Source organism: Vanessa atalanta, chromosome 1 (assembly GCF_905147765.1).
Source record: "Vanessa atalanta chromosome 1, ilVanAtal1.2, whole genome shotgun sequence".
In the NCBI taxonomy this organism is placed as follows: Eukaryota; Metazoa; Arthropoda; class Insecta; order Lepidoptera; family Nymphalidae; genus Vanessa; species Vanessa atalanta.
Genome location: NC_061871.1, coordinates 6,685,415 through 6,709,208, shown reverse-complemented (window position 1 = coordinate 6,709,208; position 23,794 = coordinate 6,685,415). Strand labels below are relative to the sequence as shown.

General features: G+C 30.6%; 1 protein-coding gene across 2 annotated transcripts in view; it reads right to left on the bottom strand.

Moving 5' to 3' along the window:
* LOC125068020 (semaphorin-1A) overlaps positions 1 to 23,794 on the bottom strand; it is a 94,858-nt gene that overhangs the window by 2,674 nt on the left and 68,390 nt on the right. The window contains exons 1-9 of one of the 2 annotated variants that reach the window (XM_047676975.1): positions 12,299 to 12,626; positions 6,033 to 6,175; positions 5,327 to 5,423; positions 4,895 to 4,946; positions 3,074 to 3,326; positions 2,163 to 2,356; positions 1,942 to 2,083; positions 1,176 to 1,857; positions 706 to 1,025 (exon numbers count right to left, since the gene is read on the bottom strand). In XM_047676975.1, the coding sequence (XP_047532931.1) occupies positions 706 to 1,025; positions 1,176 to 1,857; positions 1,942 to 2,083; positions 2,163 to 2,356; positions 3,074 to 3,326; positions 4,895 to 4,946; positions 5,327 to 5,423; positions 6,033 to 6,123 (1,831 nt within the window). In that variant the 5' untranslated portion in view covers positions 6,124 to 6,175; positions 12,299 to 12,626. Of the gene's footprint in view, positions 1 to 705; positions 1,026 to 1,175; positions 1,858 to 1,941; positions 2,084 to 2,162; positions 2,357 to 3,073; positions 3,327 to 4,894; positions 4,947 to 5,326; positions 5,424 to 6,032; positions 6,176 to 12,298; positions 12,627 to 23,794 lie in introns of those variants that run through there. The other variant, XM_047676983.1, reaches the window with a different exon arrangement.

Here is a 23,794-nt window from a genome sequence, read left to right as displayed (position 1 = left end):
TTGGTCGAGAGCTTGATTAATCTACGATATTCACGATGGATTTGCGAAAAAATAGCGTCTTGATCGTCGACAAAACTGTTATCGGAATTTTGGATGTAAAATTAAAGGGGAAACAAGTAGTTAAGTGAAATAACGTTGTATTTTATGTAAAGATATATTGATCATAAACTCTTAGTAGTGCACAATATAACTGAATTATTAGCAAATCGCATGAAAAACGTCAATTTAAGGTTTGTTTTTGTTTTTTCCTACTTCCATTAGAATACGCTATACATAAGTTGTCTTAAATTTTAAACGTTCCTATTTTTGTACTTTATGTACCTATGTACCATATTTATGTCCCTATGAGGCTTTGTCAATGTTGACAACTTTTGACAAAGACAGACATTTCAATATACTATAACAAAATAAGGTAACTAAATAATGTGAATAAATCTTTTTCAAGAATTTTTTCAACGATAATAAATACTACATCGCACCGCTTTTGAATAAAAAACACACGCGATAGAAGAACATTGATATTAGAAAATAGAACCTTTTTATTAGAGAAATATCAGGCAGATTTAAACATAAATAGTATGTTTCAATCTGCTTGAAATTTATCTTTAAGATTTTTTTTTAAATTATAATCTCTTTCAAGGTATTAATTATACAAAAAATAACACATTTAACCCGAGTCGGTATTAGTCAGTCTAGTTTACTAACCTGTTTCGTGCTTATTGTTGCTCGAACTTTTATCTTCAGTTAAAACATTCGTTTCGACGACCTCTATTAAGATTTCATTTTGGAAATCATTAGTCGGTTTGTTCGCTTCTGTTTGCGTTGGTTTTTTCGTAGCTAGATTTCTATTTGTATGACGATCACCCGGCATAAGGGCGGGCAGTTTGTTGCAAATTTCAGTCTTTCCATTTTCTATATTTTGTAAAAATCTCTCAGGATTGGGAAATTGTCTGTTACCAACCCAGGAGCATTGTTGTTGTTTCGAATCCCACGCGCAATGTGGATCCTGGAGAGATACGCATTCCCTGCAATGTCAATGTGATTGTTTAATATTTTTAATACCATATAATGAAATAAAGATCTGTAATTTAGACAATGATAACTTACTATAAATAAAATCATTTGAGAAATACTATTAAATAATAAAGAAAATGTATGTTATAAGTATACTATACCTGCATGATTGGATGTTGGAACAATGTGATAATGTTACAGCTTTTATCATGTCACCGGATGCAACGATTAATTTCTCGGTAGTTAGAGCGACATGCATTTGTTTCACAGGCACACCCACCGGAAGGACTTGGACTTCGGATATTATAGCTGTTCTTACAGGATTTTTGCTATACTCATCCATACTGGCATCGAAAACGCCTTCATTAGAGGCTACATTTACAGCCTTGATGACTCGTCCGTCATCAGTACCAACATACATAACATCGTATTTGTTTCCATTCATCGATTGCACTTGAGGGTGTATCGCAATCGCTGAAAATCTGTACTGTAAACTTACTCTAAGAAGGATAGGTCGTGCCAGAAATGACGTGACAGCTTTATTCATAAGTGGATGCGTTTTTATGAAATTAATAGCTGAATCGGAGAGTGTCCGACTGTCCTCAACGCATGACCCTGGTTGCGGTTGTGGCACTTTTTCTTTAGGCATCGCCAACCAGTTTGAGTTCATATTTTTTTGTCCTTTAAATGGACCTTCGAATGCATCTAAAATATCTCTCATAGCAAAAGCACACACGGCCGACCCACCTATAGCATTTTGTGGAGTGGTAAAAACTGCGTATACAATATCATTTCGACTGTTACCACTGCCGTAAACCCCATTTATTATTTCAGTTGTTGCCTCTGCAAAAATAAATTTACATAATTACGAATTGGTTTCAAATTAGCCGTTCAATATTTTCATACGTAATCTACTGTAATACTTACGAATTTCATCGAAATAAAATGGGTATTCTCCGGGTATTGAGCAGTTCAAACGTGCTTTGAGGAATGACGTCCATCTATCGTTAAAAGGGTGCGGGCCGCCTTTATCATTTAAACAAACTCTGGCAACTCTTGAGTACACAGCCTAAAAATAAAGAATATGTTAAGACACTTTTTTTATAGACATTTACCATTAAATAATTAGAAATAGTAAAGTAACTGACTTTTCCACAATTCATATACTCTACAGCAGTTTCACGATAGAAGAAGTACACATGACTTGTAGACGCAACTGCTCCAACGAATGATGGATCGTTCAATAATCGTAAGTCAGAGTGTTCAGTTCTAACAGGTTCTCTGTATATTAAAGGCTCCGAGCCAGAAAAGTCAGCTGCCGTTGCCGTATAGAGGTGACCATCTAAAAAAAAATATTATCAATTATTATACAAATATTTGGTACGTAATTTTCATTTTTTTTTTACATTTTTTGGTTGGTAATTTACCGTTTTATAATTTTAACAAGCGTATTCGTGAATAATTGGATTTACGGAGTAAACTACTTAACCTTATTTTACTATAGTTAAATTTTTTTGATCATTTGTAAAATCGATTTCAAATAACAATAATAAATAGATTAATCATTTTGAAGCTACAACTATAACTTATACGTAATTTAGCACCACAAAAACAGTCCGCATAACTGTCATCGAAGCATAACTGCACATTTAAACTTAACGCTGAATAGATATTGAAGGTAACTGTAATAGTAATAAAATCGATTAATATCGCTGACTTCGTGCATCGTGCTTAGCACAACCCCTCAGCGTGTTCGAGGCGCGAGTTCTGGGTCGTATTTTGTCACTATTATAACTTGTAATTGATACAGTACTGTTTTTCGATTGATTGCGTATTTAGCAAAAAACAGATTCAAATTCGAATACAATTTATATTTGATTTACTTGACTCAGGACTTTTAATAAACACACTGTGACGTTTAATTACATATTATACAGAAAAGAGTAATTATACATAAAATGATTTTGTTTTATGGTGATATGAATTTCGATTTAAATGAAAATGAAAATGTATATAAAATAAATTACTAATAGAAATAATAGTTAGTAGAAATACATACCAGTGAATATAGCCGTAGAATTATGTTGTGGATTGTATGGACATCTGCCGGTCCCATCAAATTCTTCGAGGTGATGATTTGGCATGTGTCGGTTGTATCGTCGGCACATGGGTTTAAATGCGTTGGTGCCGCATACCATTAGCCGGCCGTGTGTCCTCGACGCCACGCGGAGGTAATTCTGACAGTCATCTGCAGATTTGCCTTTCAACTGGCATAGTTCTCTATGTGCATCCGTAGATTGCCATTCTAAACGCTGATAAGACATAAATATCAATTAATACATGTGTAGAAATACTTAAATAATTGTCTAATGATTGGTATATAAAAACCGTATGTTTTAATAAAATTGTTTTTGCGGTACGGCTGAAACCTATCAAATAATAGGTATCGTTTATGTATCGCTAAATATAGGATTTTGTATCTATTCTTGTTTTATATTTTTATATATTATTAAATTGTGTATAATATTTCTTAGATATATTTTCTAACTATTAGATTTAGTTGAGATTAACATAAGTTTTACTTTTGCATAAAAGTAAGATTTTTATGTTGTAGCGTTAAAAATTCGTCCACGGAACGATGACGTCAAGAAAATAAGTAAACTTGATCGCGTGCACATCCATCACAAGTTTATAACGTGACTAGAACAATTCTGTCAAATTATTCGCATTGCATGACGGTGATATCGCCGGTCTAAAACCGTTTAATATACAAATAAGTAAAAATAACATAAATATATAATAACAAATTGTAAGTATATGTTTACATTTAATAAAAATATTCATTCGTAGAGGCTTACGACGAAATATATTCACAAGAGACTATACCTCGCACGCAAAAGAATGCACTAACGCATATACTCTTTGTTATATTATATAATTTTATTACGATACGGATATTATAAACATTATGCTCAGGCTGATTATGTTTTCATAGAAGGCTATTAAAACATACTGATTTTATGATGAATGTGCTATCGATTCATATAAGCAGCAATAAGCATTTATTTTAAATAATTTAATATAAATTCTGTTTTTAGAATTGAACAACGAAAAATGCTCTATTGAAATAAATTGACACTAAGAATTGACAACTATATTTATAAATATAGCAAGCAAGCAACGATTGAAACTGGAGTAAGTATTTACATAAAATCAAGTTCTATCAAGTGAATTTTTTCTATTAAATTTGGGTTTATTGTATGCAAAAATATTGCAAAACTATAATTGATATATTATAGTCATATTTATTACAAAACACATTAAATATAATACAAATTTAGTCCTATTAACTTTATAAAGTAGGTAAGATTTTTTGCAAAAAATATTACATAGCATAAATAAACTGGGCTACCGCTTAGTAGTTCTCGTATCGTACATGTTTTAAAATTGATAACAAATAAGATAAGGTGATTTCTACTTGCTTAATAATAATAGCATGTCTGGGTTATATTTTTGTGTTGTTGTATTAAAAAAAAAAACATTTCAAATACATTCGGTATTGTAAAGAAAAAACATATTCGTTACGTTTAAACATTAATCATTTAAATAACAAACACTACGTCAATTGGTTTTAATCACGGACTTAATTTATAGTCTGTATTTTGTTAGCTAATTAAAACCTTTCTTGGTTACTTTTGTAAAAGAGTGTTGGTTTGACATGTGACGGTATGTACCTACAACTTTTTTTCCTTGTTAAGTTACGTTAGTTGGGCGCGAAATATTCAGCTTATGTCACATATGAGAGACAGCCAAAACAACAGAAGACAACTTAAACAATATGGATATACAAGACGAATAAGTAATGGTATAAATAACTCACCTGTTCTACATTTTCTGATAAATCGTAAAGGCTGAGGTTGAAGACAGTACTCCTTAAAAAGAAAACTAATATGTAGCATTTCGTATATAAATAAAATAAAATATTTACATGATGAAATATTTATTCAATCATTAATCGTTAATTAATAATCAATTTCTCGTTCCAGTTATGTGTTTGGCAATGTAAATTATTCAGCGCAGTTCACGAAACACTACCAATATTATTATTTTTTGTGTAAAACAGTTTCTTATATTCTTTTTGTTTGGGATTAAAATGGATACTTTCATTTTAAATTACATAAAAAATAAGGAAAGGGCTTTCTGCCATTTTTGTTTTTCGTTATTATTATGAACCTATAATAACTTAAAAATTATAAACAATGATCGAGATAAAGATTGTTACAATTTTATTACCAAGTAAGTTAAAACTAACCTGCCGCCGACTAAAATTGAGAAGTCATCTTTGTCTAAAATACGGAAGTGGTTTGGTCCCGTTGTGTTGCCCACGAACTGTTCCGTAAGGTCATCGCCTGTAATAAGCCAATTTGTAACTAATGGAACACTAAAATATATATAATATTAATTGAATAATCATATTTTTTTACAATTTATATCATTATATATTATAATTAAATGTATCAAATTTTTAGGCTACTTTTCACTGTTTTAGAGAAGTAAATTAAATTTACATAGAAAATTGTGAAACAATTACGATATATTATAATGTACCAATTATCTTGTCATTATTTATTTAATGAGCAAATAGAAAGTTTTATCATCAATTTATTTTATAGCTTTTAAATATTGCAGCAGTAATTGCAGTCGATCAAAGGAACAATGCACTTGAAGAATGGTGTATACGCTTAAACAACAATGAGAGTCTTCGATTTCATAACTATTCATTTTAAAGTTCTCACATAACAAATATATTGTGGTAGATTTTTTTTGGTGGAATTACATAGCTTTGAAATAACTTAGGTACATTTTTCCTTATCAAAATGTTACGAGTTACTCAGGTAAATTCTCAAGTTTACCTGAGTAACTCGTAACCTTTACAAAATTTTTACAGTTACTTTTGAGTTACATGATTATTTACACGTAAATACTATAAATATTTTTTTATTTATAATGTTACTTACCATACTTTACATGGATTCGAGCATTAGCATCGGGCATCCACGCTTGTGCAGTGGACGCTAGCAACACCAGGACCGCGCGAGCGACGGCCATATTGCTTAAAACCTAAAAACCATTCCGAAGCGCGCCATTTTCACATCCGTTTCTGAAAAGAATAATATTAAGTTAATATAAAAATATATACACGTACAAAAGTTGTTAGAGCATTGTTTTTGATATAAAATAAAGTATATATAATTAAAAACAACAATGAAATTATATCAAATATATTTATACTATATGACTTCAACATCAGTAATATAATATATAGTATTGAATATAAACGTTATCAATTGTAAAATTATATGCAAAACAAAAGAAATAATGTAAAGGGCATAATGAATTATCAACTTGTTTTCATTACGATTGCCTTGTTTCCGAGCTAATCGTAATTCAAAGATAACAAGTTATCCATGTCCACTATCTTAAGAAGTGTTGCATGTAATGAACATGAAAAATGGACGAATTCGTGAAAATCAACGTCAAAATATCTTCTACCAATATTTTTAACCTCTTCTAATTTTGGGCGCCAATTTTCAACATAGACAAGAGATAATTTCGTATTCAAAGCATGCGACATGAATCTGCTCGCCTGGCGATAATTCCACCCGTTCGGTGTAACGAGAATGAGCCATGCATGCATCCGTGCAGACTGGATTCACATTCTCGTTTTTTACGATAACTAGAATTGTGATCGTGAGAACTTAACTTAACCAGACATACTTTTATTTACTCCTTAATTATACAATGTTAATAAAAATGTATCTTTATCTTAGTAAGTCATTAACATTTGTATGGATTTATGTTGCTCATTTAATTTCTACAGTTAAATTATTATTAATATTTGAGTTTTAAAGCATTGTGTGACGATTATACGAGAAAATGGCAATCTTTAAGCTTATCTTTGTTATAATACAATTATATGCAATGAAACGATCATATGCAATTGAATTTGCTGTAATATCAAAAAGGGTTGGCAGTTTTAATGTAACAGAAGGCGTCTGTTCAACACAGGCGCAGCGCAGATGTTACACAAAAGGATGAATCGGGGGCGTGGATAATGCAATATTTTCTATTCTACTTTATCAGACTCTTAGATTTACTATATAGCTCAGGATAAATCGTTATTCTATCGCGATTTTATAGTATTTGGTGTCAGGCGTGCTTCGTTGATTCTGTGGTCTGCGTAATATTACGATATTACGCTTATAAATCTGAAATTTATCGGTACCTCATCTACCGACACAATAACTTTATCAACCAAATGAGCGGTTATCAGCAGTGTCACATTTACATGACATCGTTGGTTAATAAACTAAGAAATAAGATACAAAAATAAGAACTATGCTCATTAAAATTTATTAATTAAAAGTGTACAAGTTGGAAAGGAATAAAATTCAAAGTAAAGTTTTTATTTATGACAAAAATGGGTAAAATAAAACTACATTCATATTGTCCTTCTATTGGAGTAATAAAAATTTAAGGAAAAGGGTTATATTTTAATTTTTACTTTTCACAGAATATCTACGAAGGAGTTTTTATTTAACGCAATCCGACTTTACTTTGTTTGTTTGTTGGCTTTAGCTAAACCATAGAATTAACATATATATTAACCGTTCTTTAAGTCTCATTTTATTTGCGCTAACCGAAAAGGATTAAACTCCATTAAAAATGTATACACTTATACAGGTTTAAATTATTTTCATATCGATGGCTTCTCGACCGGATTACGCTCACATGCGTGTAGCGTGACCAAGGTAGGCTTATAATTATATAGATGTGGTTGACATTTGAGCCCGAAGCGGTGGTTGTGGTGCTGCATCCGAACGATCCCACGCTATGCGGGAAGCTGCGGTTCTCGTGTACCTTTTTCCAACAATTTACATAAGAATATGACTAATATATTGAGACAGTTTATCGTATTTTTTCGTATCAGCGCATAATTTATTGCAGCTTCTGGCGATGTCACGCGTGAAATGTATGGCATATAAACGAACGTGCACTGGATAGCGGATAACTACATACGTGTTGAGACTCGAAAAAGGATTTAATGGAGATCATCAATCGTGCTTAATGCGTGTATGTATTGTTATGTATTTGTTGTATCGTCGTATAATGTCAAGATAAATATCAATAAACGGTGGATTTTATACATCATCATTTTTCAAAATGTTTTTTTTTTTTTCTGTGGAGAAAAGGAACTACCATTAAAGGGTAAGTTAAAAAATTAATTATAAGTCTGTAAATATCCACTGCTTGGCCAAAACTCCTCTTTTTTGCAGAAATTTTGCTCATTCCGCCTGTCTGTTCCAAAGTGGGCTGGTGGGTAAATATAATTATAGCAGACATTCATCCGACTCAAATGTAGGTTTCCTCTCAAGGTTTTCCTTTATCGTTAGTCACAGTATCATCGAGATGTATTATAAATAGAAATTAGCACATGAAAAACGCCCAATGAACTTGCAATCTGTGGTTGAGAGTTCATGTACTCTGGTTTAACTCGGCTAACTTTGTCCTACTTTGGTAATATTGCTTTTTTTACTTTACGATTGATACTTGTAAAGTGCAATACACGTTCATTAAAGATTAAAACCAACAACTTTAGACCTATACCTTATACAATGCAAAATTCTTAAATATCTAAGTATAGCAAAAGTTGACATTTTTGTCTTTATTTATCATAAATACCCGTTATAAAACATTATACGTACTGTATTTTAAGAATGCGGAATTGAATTCAGTTGAACACCTTTCACTTTTGTTCAGGAAAAATGCAGTTTAATTTTCAATCAACCGTATGATCAGCTCGATTAAACTTGCTCAGTGCATATACTTAGTTATATATTTGGTACATTTTTTTTAAATACAAAATACACAAATAGACAAAATGTTCTTTTAAATGAATATCATACAATTTCGGAGTTCATCCAAAGGACAATCTCTACTAATCAACCGTAGAGTTTTGGATGGGATTATTATGGGATGAGTAACTTAAGTATCTTTACTTATAATATATAATTCATGTTATACTCATGTATTAAAGGTTTTCTGTTATTTTTTTTTTTTTAATAATCTATACTCACATTGTAAATACGAAAGTAACTTTGATTGTATGTGCTCTTTTACGGCCAACCCACTGAAAAGAATTTGATGAAAAATAAGAAGGCTGATTTTTAATGCCTAACATTTGACGACTAAGACCTAAAACGCGAGAGAAACCGCGTTTGACAACTAGTAAATCATAAAATCAGTCTTAAACTAGATTCCTCTGTAACTTGTTCGATTGTAGACAAACACGCTGAATTTATTTGGCAGGTTCGACACATATTTTTTTCCGACTCGGTTTTGGTAGTTTCAATGTATCTATCAATATGTAAGTATTACGCTTCTATATATATATACTGAATAAATGCAATTAATTTAACATATTTTATGTATATCTGCCCAATGTTACACTAACGATTTTATGTTAAAAAATACCGTGATGTTTCAAAATAAATCAGTTTTAAAATAGCTGTTTGTTTATTTTCTTTCCAACTTATAAATTCATTAAAACGATATGACGCAAGATAATTAATCATTTGATCCGTTTTCGTAATTAAAATTTAATCTAGTCAAGTCTAAGTAAAATAATTCAGACGACTTAGAAAAATAAAATACGTGATCTTTGATAAATTAAATTTTCGAGTCATTCTTTATCTGTACGTATACCAACATTATCATGTATTAATCACACTGATATATAAAAATGTGGTTACGACGATAATTTATACAAACAAAGGTACAACATTTTGATTATTGTACTGTTTGTGTCGGAAAAATGTCGCTCCATATAAGTACCAATATGAAAACTATATATGGAAAAGGTATTATCAACGGTTACGGATAAAAAAAAACCATATTGGTCTGTACGGGCTGAAATATAATTATTTGGAATATTTGCATGATTAAATTTTTTTAAACAATATTGTAGTTTTTTTTTTAATTTACACAAAGTATTCTATACAACAAAAAGATAGACAAATATCAGTATAAAAGGTGTCAAGTTTAACGTGGTCGTTAAAAAACTATATTTTTACTAATTACCAAGTCGTTATCACAAATTACATTAATTATTATGAATCAATAAGCAAATAACATGAATGATAGTTGTTAGTCATTGTATGAATAGCGAGAGTTAGGTGTTTTAATGTTTGATTATTATGATTTAATGTTTATTATGATTTAATGTGTTTGCTCTAAAACGATTTTATTTTCAATAATATATAATATTACAGAAATACTATTATATCAATGTCAGAATACTGCGTGTATATTTCAATATTATATCATCACAGACAATAATGATTGTGATATACATCGGTGTAAATTTTCAATTTATAATAGAGTTTGAAAATTGCGTTGGATATTTTGTTTTGATTTAAATTTTTCAGACCATATTCAACGTGACTAGATTTGGCATTCTCAACAAACATGTATTATACATTTTATTCGAGACAATGGATTGGTTTTCATTTAATAATTTCTTTTGGAGTCCATACAAGTAAACTTAGAATTGTTATATACCAACGTTGATAAAACTGTTCAATTTATAATATTTATATATATTATAAATCCAGATATATATGGTCGTAGCAGTAATAGATAGATATTAAAAAAAAACGGTATAATTCGTGTAACATCTTAGTAGTTTGATATCTTTATGGCAACTTTTCATTATCTTGACTCGATATGATGTATGCGCAATTACCCAGGATGTTGATAATGTGTTCATTCATTACGTACTTAATTTAGTAACCGCGGTAATTGTTACTTCTATTTATAAATATATTTAGCGGAAGGAATCTCTTAAGTGAATCATTCAAATATGATTGATATAAACGTATTTATATCAATTTACAAATTGATAAAAATAAAAAGTACTAAATATATCAATGCACGTAAGTATTTACTTAACGTAAATCAAAATAGATATATATAAAATGTTAGTATAAATATTTTAATTTTGTTTACTTTGTATTATTGTTTTGAATTATAAGTACCCTATAATACTGTGCTAAAATATATTTATAACTAAGCCTAGATTATAATAATGTTACCGAATTAAGTGAGAGCTAGCTGGGGAGATCACAGAAAATAAAGTGGGGTTTCAAACTTGTGGTAGTAATAAAACTAGCAAGAAATTCGTATTCTATTTTTGGAAATATATTGATTATTTTGATAGTTATGTTTCTTTTTTACAATATTGAATGGAACGAAATTTGGGTTCCAGTGGCATTAAATGGCACATTGCCCGGTCTCTTACTGTTTACCCGCAACTAGTTACGACTAGATATGCTAGGATTGTGGTAACCAATTTTGAATTTATCTTGAACTTGTTAGTTCTTACTACCAGAAGAAGAGGTTACGTTTCAAGTGCTTTTTTACGACTATAAAAAAAGTTTTTATAAATTTAATATCTTATTCTTCGAAAAAATCTTCGAGCGAAGTTTACATAAAACTTTTGTGCCAGAGAATGTATAGGTATAAGTATATATTTAAAATGCATTATTTATTAGTTCATTATAATAGCTGAGTTTAACGAAAAATAATAATGAATTGTCATATTGATCACGTGAATGCTTAACAAAAGCGTAGTCGTTTGACTATGGTGTACAATTCACCCCGCAGCGCGACTTGTCTGTGTCCGGGGAGCGGGCCAACCAATTGCTCCAAAGTAGGTGCACCATATTTAAGACTTTAGATTGGGACTAGATGTTTTATTTATTATCTTATTTATTATATTATTTTTTATCTTAGTTGATTTGTAAATTATACAATACAAGTTAAAAATATTCTATACTAATATATATGGTGGTGACACAATTTAGTACATCATATTCTTAGTAAATTGTAAAACCATCTCAACGTTCTATAAAGGCCACCATATAATGACATTGACGATTTAACGATTTCAGTCAATTAATAACTTAAAGATAAAGATCGCTACGTTCCAATATTATTCTAGATTAATAATCTCAATTTATGTAAAAATAAAAAAAGCAATTTAGATAGGTTATGCTGGTTATAGATATATATTCCATGAAAAGATGAAATTGATGGTCAAACGAGTTCTGTTACAACAATATACACGTACACTCTTCTCTCCCCTACATTTGAGCTTTTTGTTAAATCGTGCTGTGCCGGACCGCCTAAAATATTTATAGGTAATTCGGATTCGGACACTCACCTTATTTATTTATTTAATTTTGATTCAGTAAAAAATCCAATATGCCACTTAAATCACAGGTCATCGCATGGTTAAATTGTTTTCACTGACACTAATCATTAACACTCAACGACTCAAATGAAACACAGTTAAAAAGGTCACTGAACACATCGATGTCACAAATCGTAGTCAACCTCTTTGATCACAGCAACCGGTTCCTAAACTGAAGTGTAACGCGTCTGTTCTGGGCAGTGTTTACAGTTGGCGTTAGATGTCGAGGAGATTTCGACGCACGAACGTACACTCGCAACGCACTCGGCAACGGCACTGGCGGCTACAACCAGAGCGGGGGGCGCCACTACACGAACTTACCCGACTAGTTTCTCTATCTCTCTTACAATAATATGCGCGTGCGTCGTTGCCACGTTTACTTCTCTACAAAACGTTGCCAGTTTTACAATATTTTTTGTTTTGTGTTGTCGCGTCTAAATGAGGGGCCATAAAATAGAAATGCACTTCGTCGGGTTATTTAGTAGGTAATGATAGAGTTAGAAGTTAAGTTAAATATATTGAAAAACACTCTTAACTGAACATTAATAATATTTAGAATTTAAAGATCACTCGGTCCACGAAACCGATTTCTATATTAGGTATCACTTTTTTACCGCGCGATTTTTTTTATCAAGCAAATTATATACATTTTGATAAAATAAAGTTAATGTAGATATAGATAATTATAATTGATAAGCTACATATTATTTATAATTATAAATAGTGACAATACAGCAATATGAATTGTAAAAATGCAGGTACACAGGCTTTTCTGTTATCTCTACAAAGCAAGAGCAAACGAACGCTCTATCTTGGTGTCTGACTTACAAGGGAACGTGTCAGGTGCTACCACATGGGTCTCTTCTATACCTGCATCATTATTATTAACGTCTTAGATAGCGGATTTAGATATAATGCTCTTTACAACTTAAATTATATTTATAAAAACTTTACGATGTCTTCGTTGCCATCTGTTACCATCGATAAATAAAGCATTTGCATCTTTTGTAAAAAAATATGTATAGTAATAGCAAACTCGAATGGTTGTTTTCAAGTTCATGATACATTCAACGATGCGCTTCTCGTATTTGCGTATTTGGCATCGGATACACTATAAACACGACGCAAGAAAACTTGCAGCAAACAACTTCAAAGATATACAAGTTCTCAGTGGGCGGTCCTAAGCCACTCTGCCTAATTAGGTAACCAGAACCACTACGTAGCGTTACAATCGTGATGTTTGATGTAAGATAGGTTCCGTTTATTGTCAATGAACTTTAATATTTTTATATCAGAACTATACCCTCCGGTTTCGGCTATTTTGTATAAAATATATTATACCCTATTTCATACAGTTATCAATTTGGTGACGTTTACTAGTTTAATGATCAGTAAATCGGGTTCAAAAGAACCAAAGAGACTAGTTACGTATTTTAAAAAATATATAAAATAGTCAATGTTGTAATGAAAATAATAATAAATATGAATAAAAAAGTATATTATTAAATACAAGATTATATAGATGATAAAAAAGCGCGGAGCTATATATACATAATTGTAATTAATTAACATAATTTGGTATTTTAAATGTTGGAAAATAGTTAATACTGAGCTTCTTGCCGGTTCTTCTCGATATAATCTATATTCCGAACCGGTGGTAGCTTCACTTAATATGGTTTTGTAAAATTATGATACAAAAGTGCTTGTAAAAGCCTACTTAAATAAAGTATATTTTGATATTAATGTATATTAAAAATAATTAAATTGATATATCGTATGCGGAAAACGACGAATAGTAGCTCCACGACTTTTTTATTAACTACGAGTTATTGTATTGTCTAATACGCCTTATCAAGAATGTTTTAATTAAAAATATTGTGCGTAGTCGGAATCTTGGTTATACGTTTACCTTTACTTCTCGAGTATATATTCTCGTCTTCTCTTTATGTAGTTTGTATAATTCCATTGAATGAAAAGTATTTAAATGATCGATGGTGACATGAAAGAAACGTTCATTTACACAAGTGCACAAACATACACACAACTTATTGTTTAAAATTCATTCAAAACTATAGTTTATCAAGATTACTTATATCATAATCGTAAATTATCATTGTAGAGTCAATTTATGAATATTTTAAAAATATTACGTCGACGTTTGAAATAAAAATTACGAGTCCTACAAGTATCGCTTGTCCTTCGCTAGAATAATATATTTGGAAAGATAAGCAAAAAGAGGTCCACTAAAGATGTTGGATAGGCCCGGCAGGTAGCGGATACCGCGCGCCCCGAGGGTAAGGAAACATTTGTCTACCATTTGCAATTTATGGTCCTTTAATAATACCAACATAAATTACTATTTAATGTGTAATCGTAAAGTTGTTTTATGTAAAGTTAACATACAAATAATACAGGTCCCAAATTTTTTTGTCTAAGCATAATATGTATATTCTTTTTTTATATTATAGATCTCTCTAATACATATGTATATGAAAAGAATATACACATGGAGATATGTAACAAGAATAGTTTGAAAATTCAATTATACAAACTCTAATTAACTTTTGTCTAAAATCTGACTAACACAAACAAATGACTCTCAAGTTAGGAAAGATACGGCGTTAAAATATCTCTTTAACTTATTATATTTTAGCTCAGAATTACGTTATCTGATATGAAACGGTTTACGATCTCTGCGGAGCTTATTAGCATATCAGTGGCGGGCGTGGTTCCACAGAGCGCAACAAGCTAGCCGACGACATTATGTTTAAAGTCTTATTGTTATTACGTATGTTTGCTAAAAGTAGCCAATAAAAAAGGTTGATGTTAGTTTCATTTTTAATAGAACGAACATTATTACTTAATAAAACTACCTACTCATTATATATTCGTATCTGATATCAGTATGAACATCATCATTCATCGAACACTAACAGTAGTATAAAGTATTAAAGCTCTTTTAATAATTTAATTAAATATAAACAAACTATTACAAAGTATAAATTGATTAAATTAAATTATCTACTGGAAAAAATATAGGGTCCTAAAGATAGCGGCTGTATGCTAACGACATTGGTAGATATCTCAGTCCGCCAACACAAACTTCTAACATCCCTCTTAGCCCGTTGAGATAACAAGAATAAGGCGTCATTTGTTCTTAACCTTTTTTCGTATTATTTTATATTTTATTAATATGTTTACGTCTATAAATCATTAAGAATATATATGTGATGTAAAGACAGAAACATAATTACTTTGCCAATGTGTTCGTAAATTAAAATCATACATGAAAAATGTATGTAATAAAAACGCGAAATAGTCTATTTCCAAAATGAATATAATCTTCATAGTTATTTATATAGTTGATTTGTGATTTTATTTGAGGATATAAAGTAACTTGAATTACTGCTGGTTCTTCTCGATAGAATCTACTTTCTGAACCGATGCAAGCAATACAAAATCAAAATATTCTTTATTCAAGAAGACTGATAACAACACTTTTGAATCTTCATGTTACAGTATTGAATTAAATTTAAAGCTACAACATTCAAATGAACCCTGTGACGATTAAAAAATCCGCATTCAATATAAGTCTACTTGATTAGAGTATAATTCTGATGTTTTAAAGTACAATTAGTATGTTTTCTAAGAAATATCACAATATATTTAGCCTTTATATTATTTGACTGAACATTTTTATAAATAATTATTAAAGATTGTATAGCTTCTAGCTATTGAGTTATATTCGATCATATAATTATATAAATGTTATGGATACTTTTATGTCTTTTGATATCTTTATGAAGAAATATAGAAAAAATATATTTACGACTTTGATTGTAAAATGAGAAGATGATTGTATATTTTGGGTATAAATTTATTTATTTTTTTCCATTATTCTGTATATATATGTGTATTTCATTTATTTGCCATTTTGTCGGCTGCTAAATAAAAATTAAAAAGTACTTTAAAATTAAAATTTGTAGGTACACTTTTTCAATACTTTGATTTTTTCAGTTAAAGTTGACAAATACAATTAAATACATTTTATCTCAACACGTGGCCATTAGACAGTCCAAGAGCACATTCCATACATGTTTACAGCTCGTTCATCATTGATGTCGATTTAGTTCCAAACAAATGTAAATTTTGTGGCCTCAGGTACATCGCTGGCATTTACTGGACATCCGTTTAATAGCGAGCATTGTGTTCGGAGCGCTAATGGTCGGGTAATTGGCTCGAGGTCAGCCGCGGTCATAAGCCTCACCTGGGTTGCCCACTCTTTCATCCTGCGACAGATTGATCTCGCGTCCCTTCATACATAGTAACTCAACCGTAACATTCAATTACACACGTAATTAAGTCCCGATTCCATTTCGTAACCATTTAATGAATACCTTTTTTTCGAACTTGAATGCAATTTGCTACACATCTTTGAAACGACAAAATATATTTTTTATTTTGTAAGTCGCGACGTCTAGTTTGAAACACCGATTAATCCTCACAATGAATATGTTATTATTCTATAATAATTAGCATTAGCTTTAGCAGCCTGTAAATTTTCCCACTGCTGGGCTAAAGGCCTCCTCTCCCTTTGAGGAGAAGGTTTGGAGCATATTCCACCAATGCGGGTTGGCGGAATACACATGTGGCAGAATTTCGTTGAAATTAGACACATTCAGGTTTCCTCGCGATGTTTTCCTTCACTGCCGAGCACGAGATGAATTATAAACAAAAATTAAGCACATGAAAATTCAGTGGTGCCTGCCTGGGTTTGAACCCGAAATCGTCGGTTAAGATGCACGGGTTCTAACCACTGGGTCATCTCGGCTTTTAGCGATCAACCTCATTAAAAGCCTCGATAGGGCTTTAGATTTAAATTGTGTTGCGGGATAATTTAAAAAAATCTATATCAATTCGAACATAAACAAAGGGAAAGAACACAATTTATTTTTTGCTATTAACTTTTTTAAATTGAAATTGAAGAATATTCATTGTAGTTTTCGAAGGAAAGTCGCATTAGGTGGTTTAAATATATGAATGTTTTCAATAAATAATATTATGCTATATAATATACTTTTTATAATTACGTAGCACATTTCCAGATTTTCTTTCAATCTTTTTTTTGCATAAAACATTTGATGCTACTCTCACGAAACGTAATGTATCAACGTCGATAGTGCGATGTCAAAAACCTACATATATACACGTGCCAATAACAACGTTTCAACTGAATGGGGTGAATAGTATTAGTATGGTTAAGAAAATTAGGTTGTTGGCTTCCGTTGTTTATTTTAGTAACTTCCACAGAATAATGTCCTATGATATTCTGTTCTATGGGTAATGGAGTACAGACACAGATTGAAAAAAGGGCTACACGCGTAATGTAATATATAACTCGGGATCCGATGTTTCTTAAAGAGAGAAATTAAAATATTGGCTTCTCAATATATACTTGATAATGTGATGTATGTTCGTAAAAATATTTAAAAAAAAACTTTAGTAGAAATTGTAACGTATACACTATTGGTACTAAAAACCAACGACGCCGACGTGACGTTGAGACGACTGTTACCAGACTACACCGGGTTAATAAATGTTTTATTGTGCAAAGTATACGAGTTTATTTAAAGTTTAGTAGTTTTTCGAACGAAAATTTTTTTTAAACATTTTTTTAGAAAAATTGATATATGGGATGCCAAAAATTCTAAATTATTTTATTAAAATTTGAAAAAAAATAATGAAAGAAAATTTGTATGCTAAAGGATATTATGACTTCTCCGATGATGAATGAAAATATGACTTGTACAACAAACCCGCTGATTCTCTTTCCCCGGTTCTTCTCAGGTCTGTCGTGTTTCTTTCCGAACCAGTGGAAGAGTTTTTTCTTGTCAATCAATAAGTATATATTTTTTATTTTTGACTTAATATATTAAAATAATATGTCTTTAAAACTAAAAAAAGAACACGTGACGAAAAAGAGTAACATTTACCGATACTAAGAAGACGGTACGTAGGTAACCTGTAACACGAGTTTTTCTTTTTAGTTTTTTTTTCCTAGAGATGGCGAGGCCAAAACAATAGGACAAAATTATCAAATTATTTTACTGTCATCGGTCATCAGTTCGTGTGTTTTCAAGTTCATCAGACGACTTGAAGATTATGAAAATCACGCTGAAAGATTCCGTTACATAAGTAGACACAAACCAGTCAAGCTAATAAAAGCGTGTTAATAAATATTTCCTTGGTAAAATATGGTACAGATATAAAATCTAGATGTTAACAGAATAAGCATACACAGACATACATATTTAGTTTTTACTGATTCCAAATATCATTAATTTTCCTCAATTACCAGGAAGTTACGAAACAAATAAACATTCATTTTAATCTATATGTATTATGGTATATATAGATATACAGTTTAAATAGTTAAAAGTTTAAAAGCATTTCGAATATAACAAACATATATTTATTAATGACGTTAATATTAATTTGTTCCGCATTATTTGTTTATTCGATGGTAGAAATGCCTTTTGCGGTTCGTATTTTCACAGCAGCAGCTGGCGTGTCCTTGTTGGCTGATGTTCGCTGGCCGCAGGAAGTGACTCGTTGTCGCAGTGACCCGTGCCTACCGGTCGTTCAGACTGATATATGTATCACAATCACAGTTCGTATTACAAGATCCGAATCCTATTTACATAGGTATCGTTGCGGACAATACTCGAAATAAAAACGCAACTTATAACGTGTATGATGTACTTTTGTCATGACAATTATAGTGTTCTTTTGTATCCGTGACAGTTATAATCGCTGGTCAACGAAAAAAACATTTTATCAATGATCTGCACTTACTATATATATGTATATGTTTGCAATATTAAAATACATATATTAAAATATGTTCTGTTTTTGTCATTCTGATTACCAAACATAAGTTTTCTACCAAGTGATTATTATCTGTAGCAACCCGAAATTTAGAAGTTTTTGACAGTGCACGTTTGCAGTCTGCCCTGCGTTTGAAGTCTCTCCGATCGTTTTGGATTGCCGTTGGATTAAGAAAATGAGGGATTAGAGATTGCACCATTGCATACGCAGCCACTAGTTCTCCATAATACCTACTCCGACTTACACTGTTCATTAGTCTGTTAGAGTAACCCCTCTAACCGAAATCGGTCATGTAAACCACCACCAGATTAATTAAAAAATAATTAATGGCTTTTCACTTTTAAAACTTTATGTAATTACTAATTAAATATCTTTGACGATTTAATGGTAACTGATTAATTTAGAGATAAATGTGTTCAATGCGGGTCCGGACGTGTAGAAGACGTGACAATTAGCGTCTTGATGACGTCAAGCTTTGCTGAATCTTCCCACGCGAAGTGCGGTGCTCTTATCACAAACAATTAAATCGCTTTGACCTGCACTGACCGGGCGGTTGTCGCCTCTCTTACTTAATTAGAGGCAGAAATAACGCACGTTAGTATATTATGTCAATCGTAAATTAATCACTAATAACAATTATTTGTAGTTAACCTTCATTTTAAGTTTAGTTATATAAATATAAGAATGAGTTTGTTTGTTTGTCCTGCTTAGGATTTGTCGTGTAAATGTAATAAATATAAATGTATATATGTTAGTATGTTTTTTTAAGTTTAATGTTTCGATTGACCTTTTTTAATATTTGAACAATAATCGTTTGAACACTTGTTATCTCGATAGAAAAATAATAAAAGAAGAGGGAAAATTGTACAGCTAATTAAAAATTATGAAAAAGGTATTTAATATTTTATTGAATTAAAAATACGCAGACGTGTGAATATATATCCTGTTTCCGCTTATTCAATAATGCTATGTATAAACAAATCAATCTTATGTGAATATAAATGTTAAATAAAAGATGGCCGTGAGATCGCAAACAATAAAGCGTCACAAGAGTAGCAAAACGTAATTTCTCACAAGCAACATAAGATATTTAAATACTTCTTGGGAATTGCATTGTGTCACTAAAAACACAGTGTTAGGTACTAATCAGTTAGGACGAGATATCAGGACAATGACCAAGTTTATTCCCACGTCTAACAATCCGTCTAACCAATCCGATAGTCCATGCAAAGATTTCGCACGATATATTGAAGAACTTAAATAGGGTTTTGTACCTAACAGCTATTAAGAAACTAAATTAAAATTGAAATGTTTTACTAGAAAAGTTACCGTCTGCTATTTTTTAAAACGCTCCTCAAGTAGTTAAATGATTTCGTTTATGAGAATAGCAATGTTTCGCGATATTCCGTTAATTAGTTGCTAGAACTATTTTATCGTTTCAAAAACAATAGACAAGACGTCTAATAAACTGTTCGCAAACATTCGCACAACAACAGAAACGCCTTGCTCTATATCGGGCATTATACTCATATGCATGTACGTCTGTCTGTACGAGCATTAGATGTGATTGATCGTTTTTCGTAAGTTCCGTCTGTGGTTAAATCAACACTTACTCGAGAAGATGGCGAAACACATTAGGCGTGCCGCTTTCGTATTCCAGTTTTGTTTCTAAAAATATTTTATTTAAGTGTAACAATATTTTTATGTAAAACGTTCGTTGGTTCCGTGCCTAGCTTATAAGTATTCCGATCCCATAGACCGGCGTTTAAGCCATGGATTAAAAAAAAGTTTGGGGTTTTAGTCAAGCATTGTCAATAGTAGTCCAGATTTGGAAGTTGGCAGTATTTAAATTCCTCGAAAATTACATAAAGTCTTACATATAGAAATAACATAAAGTTGGTCTTGCACCTGAACTCATTTCAGCCGTGTCTGATTTTCTGTGCTATCGAATTATTAGATGGAGGGAATAGAGAGTTTACTTGTGTTTCCGTGCAAACTTCTGAAATGTCATTTGATCTGAGCCGTTGGCTGGGCTCATTAATTAGATTAATGTAAAAAAAAAACATTCTCAAAACAAATTATTTATTGTAGGTAGATTATATTTAACTGAGATCTACTGACTTTAAATGACTAAAAATTAAAGACAATTTATCTTAATCAATTTGGCTCTTTAACCTAAACTAATTTAGCCAACAGAATAAAACATAGAAAGGAAGAAAGAAAAAATTAAAATTTATCAAGTATACCTTTGAATAGTTTGAATTTAATGAAAATATTTATATATTAAAAACCTTACGTACTTACCATTCAGGTAAAAAAGCAACAAAATAAAATATTATTAGTTACTTGTATCTCGTCTGTTCGTCTATGTTTATATGAGTAAAATAATTTCAGTATTATCGGTTGCAGATTCCTGAGGGCCTATTTAATTCTAATTCTATTCAAATAAGTCCCAATATAGTCTCCAAACTCAGCTCCATATTAAATATTAAGGTCGCAAATTGCAAGGTTTCGTATTTATATACATTTTCACAAACAACAATGCTAAAAAACAAACAGTACTTGAAGGCAAAGCTGTAGCGATGTTGTTTTTGTTGTCTTTTGCAACATTTGTGCCGGGAATCGGGCGTCAAACGGCGGATGTCCGTAATGAGATGCGTCACTGGAATTACAGAAATACTGATGCTTGGAAAGCAATAAAACTGTACTGAAATAATTTATTTACAACGCTAAAAGAACAGAAACGTATTGCATTGTTATATATAAACGTATTTGAACTTAATTTACATACGAATACCTAAGTAAATAGAAATGAATTAATTAAAACTGCTTGTACAAGTGAACAGGCGATTCATTATTTCGCAACTGGTACAATAATTAGTATATTACAATATTCTTCTACAACACAATTATACTAAAATTATTTTATAAATAGAATTACTGTTTCAAACGATTATAAAGTAGCGCTCACCATATGCAATTTTATTTAAAATGTTCGTCAGAACTTTTTTTTTTTTTTTGAAATCGTAACGTGTTCTTATAAATCTAATAGAAACTTTCTCGAATATCAGTTCATACATACATTGGGACAATCATCTTTTAAAGCAAAAAAATCCAATTTCGAGACTTCAGAACGAAGACATAAACATTCAGACTTGGAAAAAAATAGACTACGGTAATATTAATTTTAATTAACAAATTAATAAATTATTGTTATTGTTAATTAATCCATCATAATATAAAGTATTTCAATGTTATTTCGTATATAATTATTTTAGGCTTCTTTTACTGGGGATATTTTTTTTGCATATAGCCATTCAAACTCAGGTGGTTTCGGGGTCTATGTGTGAGTCTACTATCTGCTCGTATATGTGTTTCTGCCAAACCACATATATACTTTACTTGAAAAGTAATTATATATTAAAAAGCTAAATGTTTCATAGAAATACGTTTAATTTTAAATAAATGTTTAGTAAGTGAAATTTGTTTCACATATTAAACATTTATTTGATTAATTAAAACAAAACCCCTGATATTTCGATACATAATGATACCTATTATATTATGATGATGTAATAGGTACATTTTCTTAGGATACAGTAAAATAAATACATTCACAGACTAACTATTGTGTCTGTCTCAGCTTATTTTCTTCGAATAACTGGCCGAAAATAATTCGGTACTCGTATATAATTAGGTGACCCAATCGCGACCTCTTACCATAAATAAACAATTTTTTATTTAGAAGTAGGTTACACAGAGCATAATAGGTAAAAATCTACTTTTTCATGCGACTGATAAAATGGAAGGTTTTATGAGAAAAAAACATGTTATATATAATATAAAAAATAAAAATAAATCATATATCATCTTCTTTGCCACACATTTAAATCTACTAACTCTCATATACTATAATATAGTATGCTAATAATTATTCTTATGAGGATAAATTTAATATAATTCAATGAATAATGTATTAAAATATATATGAAAAATAATCATTTGTCACTCATAATTTGACTTTTACTAAAGTTCTATATTTGAACGTCATAACGCAAAACGGTTTGTTTGAATTAATTATTTTAAACAATAACTATACAAAAGCAACGCAATGAACGTAACAGACACATCTGAGGTATTATGATGACATAAACTGAACGAAAGTTAAATGAAAAAGCTGTTTTTACGATTTAATTAGCGGATATTACATGTTTCAAAATGGCCGGCGCAGATGAGTAAGCGAAATTTAAGCCCAGTATCAAATAATATTCCTTAATAGTCATATAATTTGTTTTATCATTTTAATTGGTAATATTTTTAGAAGTGTTATATTTCAGTGTATGAACATCGTATGAGTACTTAATTAATATAATATATATAATACCAACATATATATCATACAAATTTTCAAAACGAAATATTAATTTTCAAAGAATTTAACTGAAAATATTTAAATCAATATAAATGAATGAAATAAATGGAAATGCTTCTAGCATTCTTGCCACCATTCCACGCGGTCAAGATTTATACAGTAACTATTTTTAATTCATATTTTTATATATATTTAAGCACTTAATG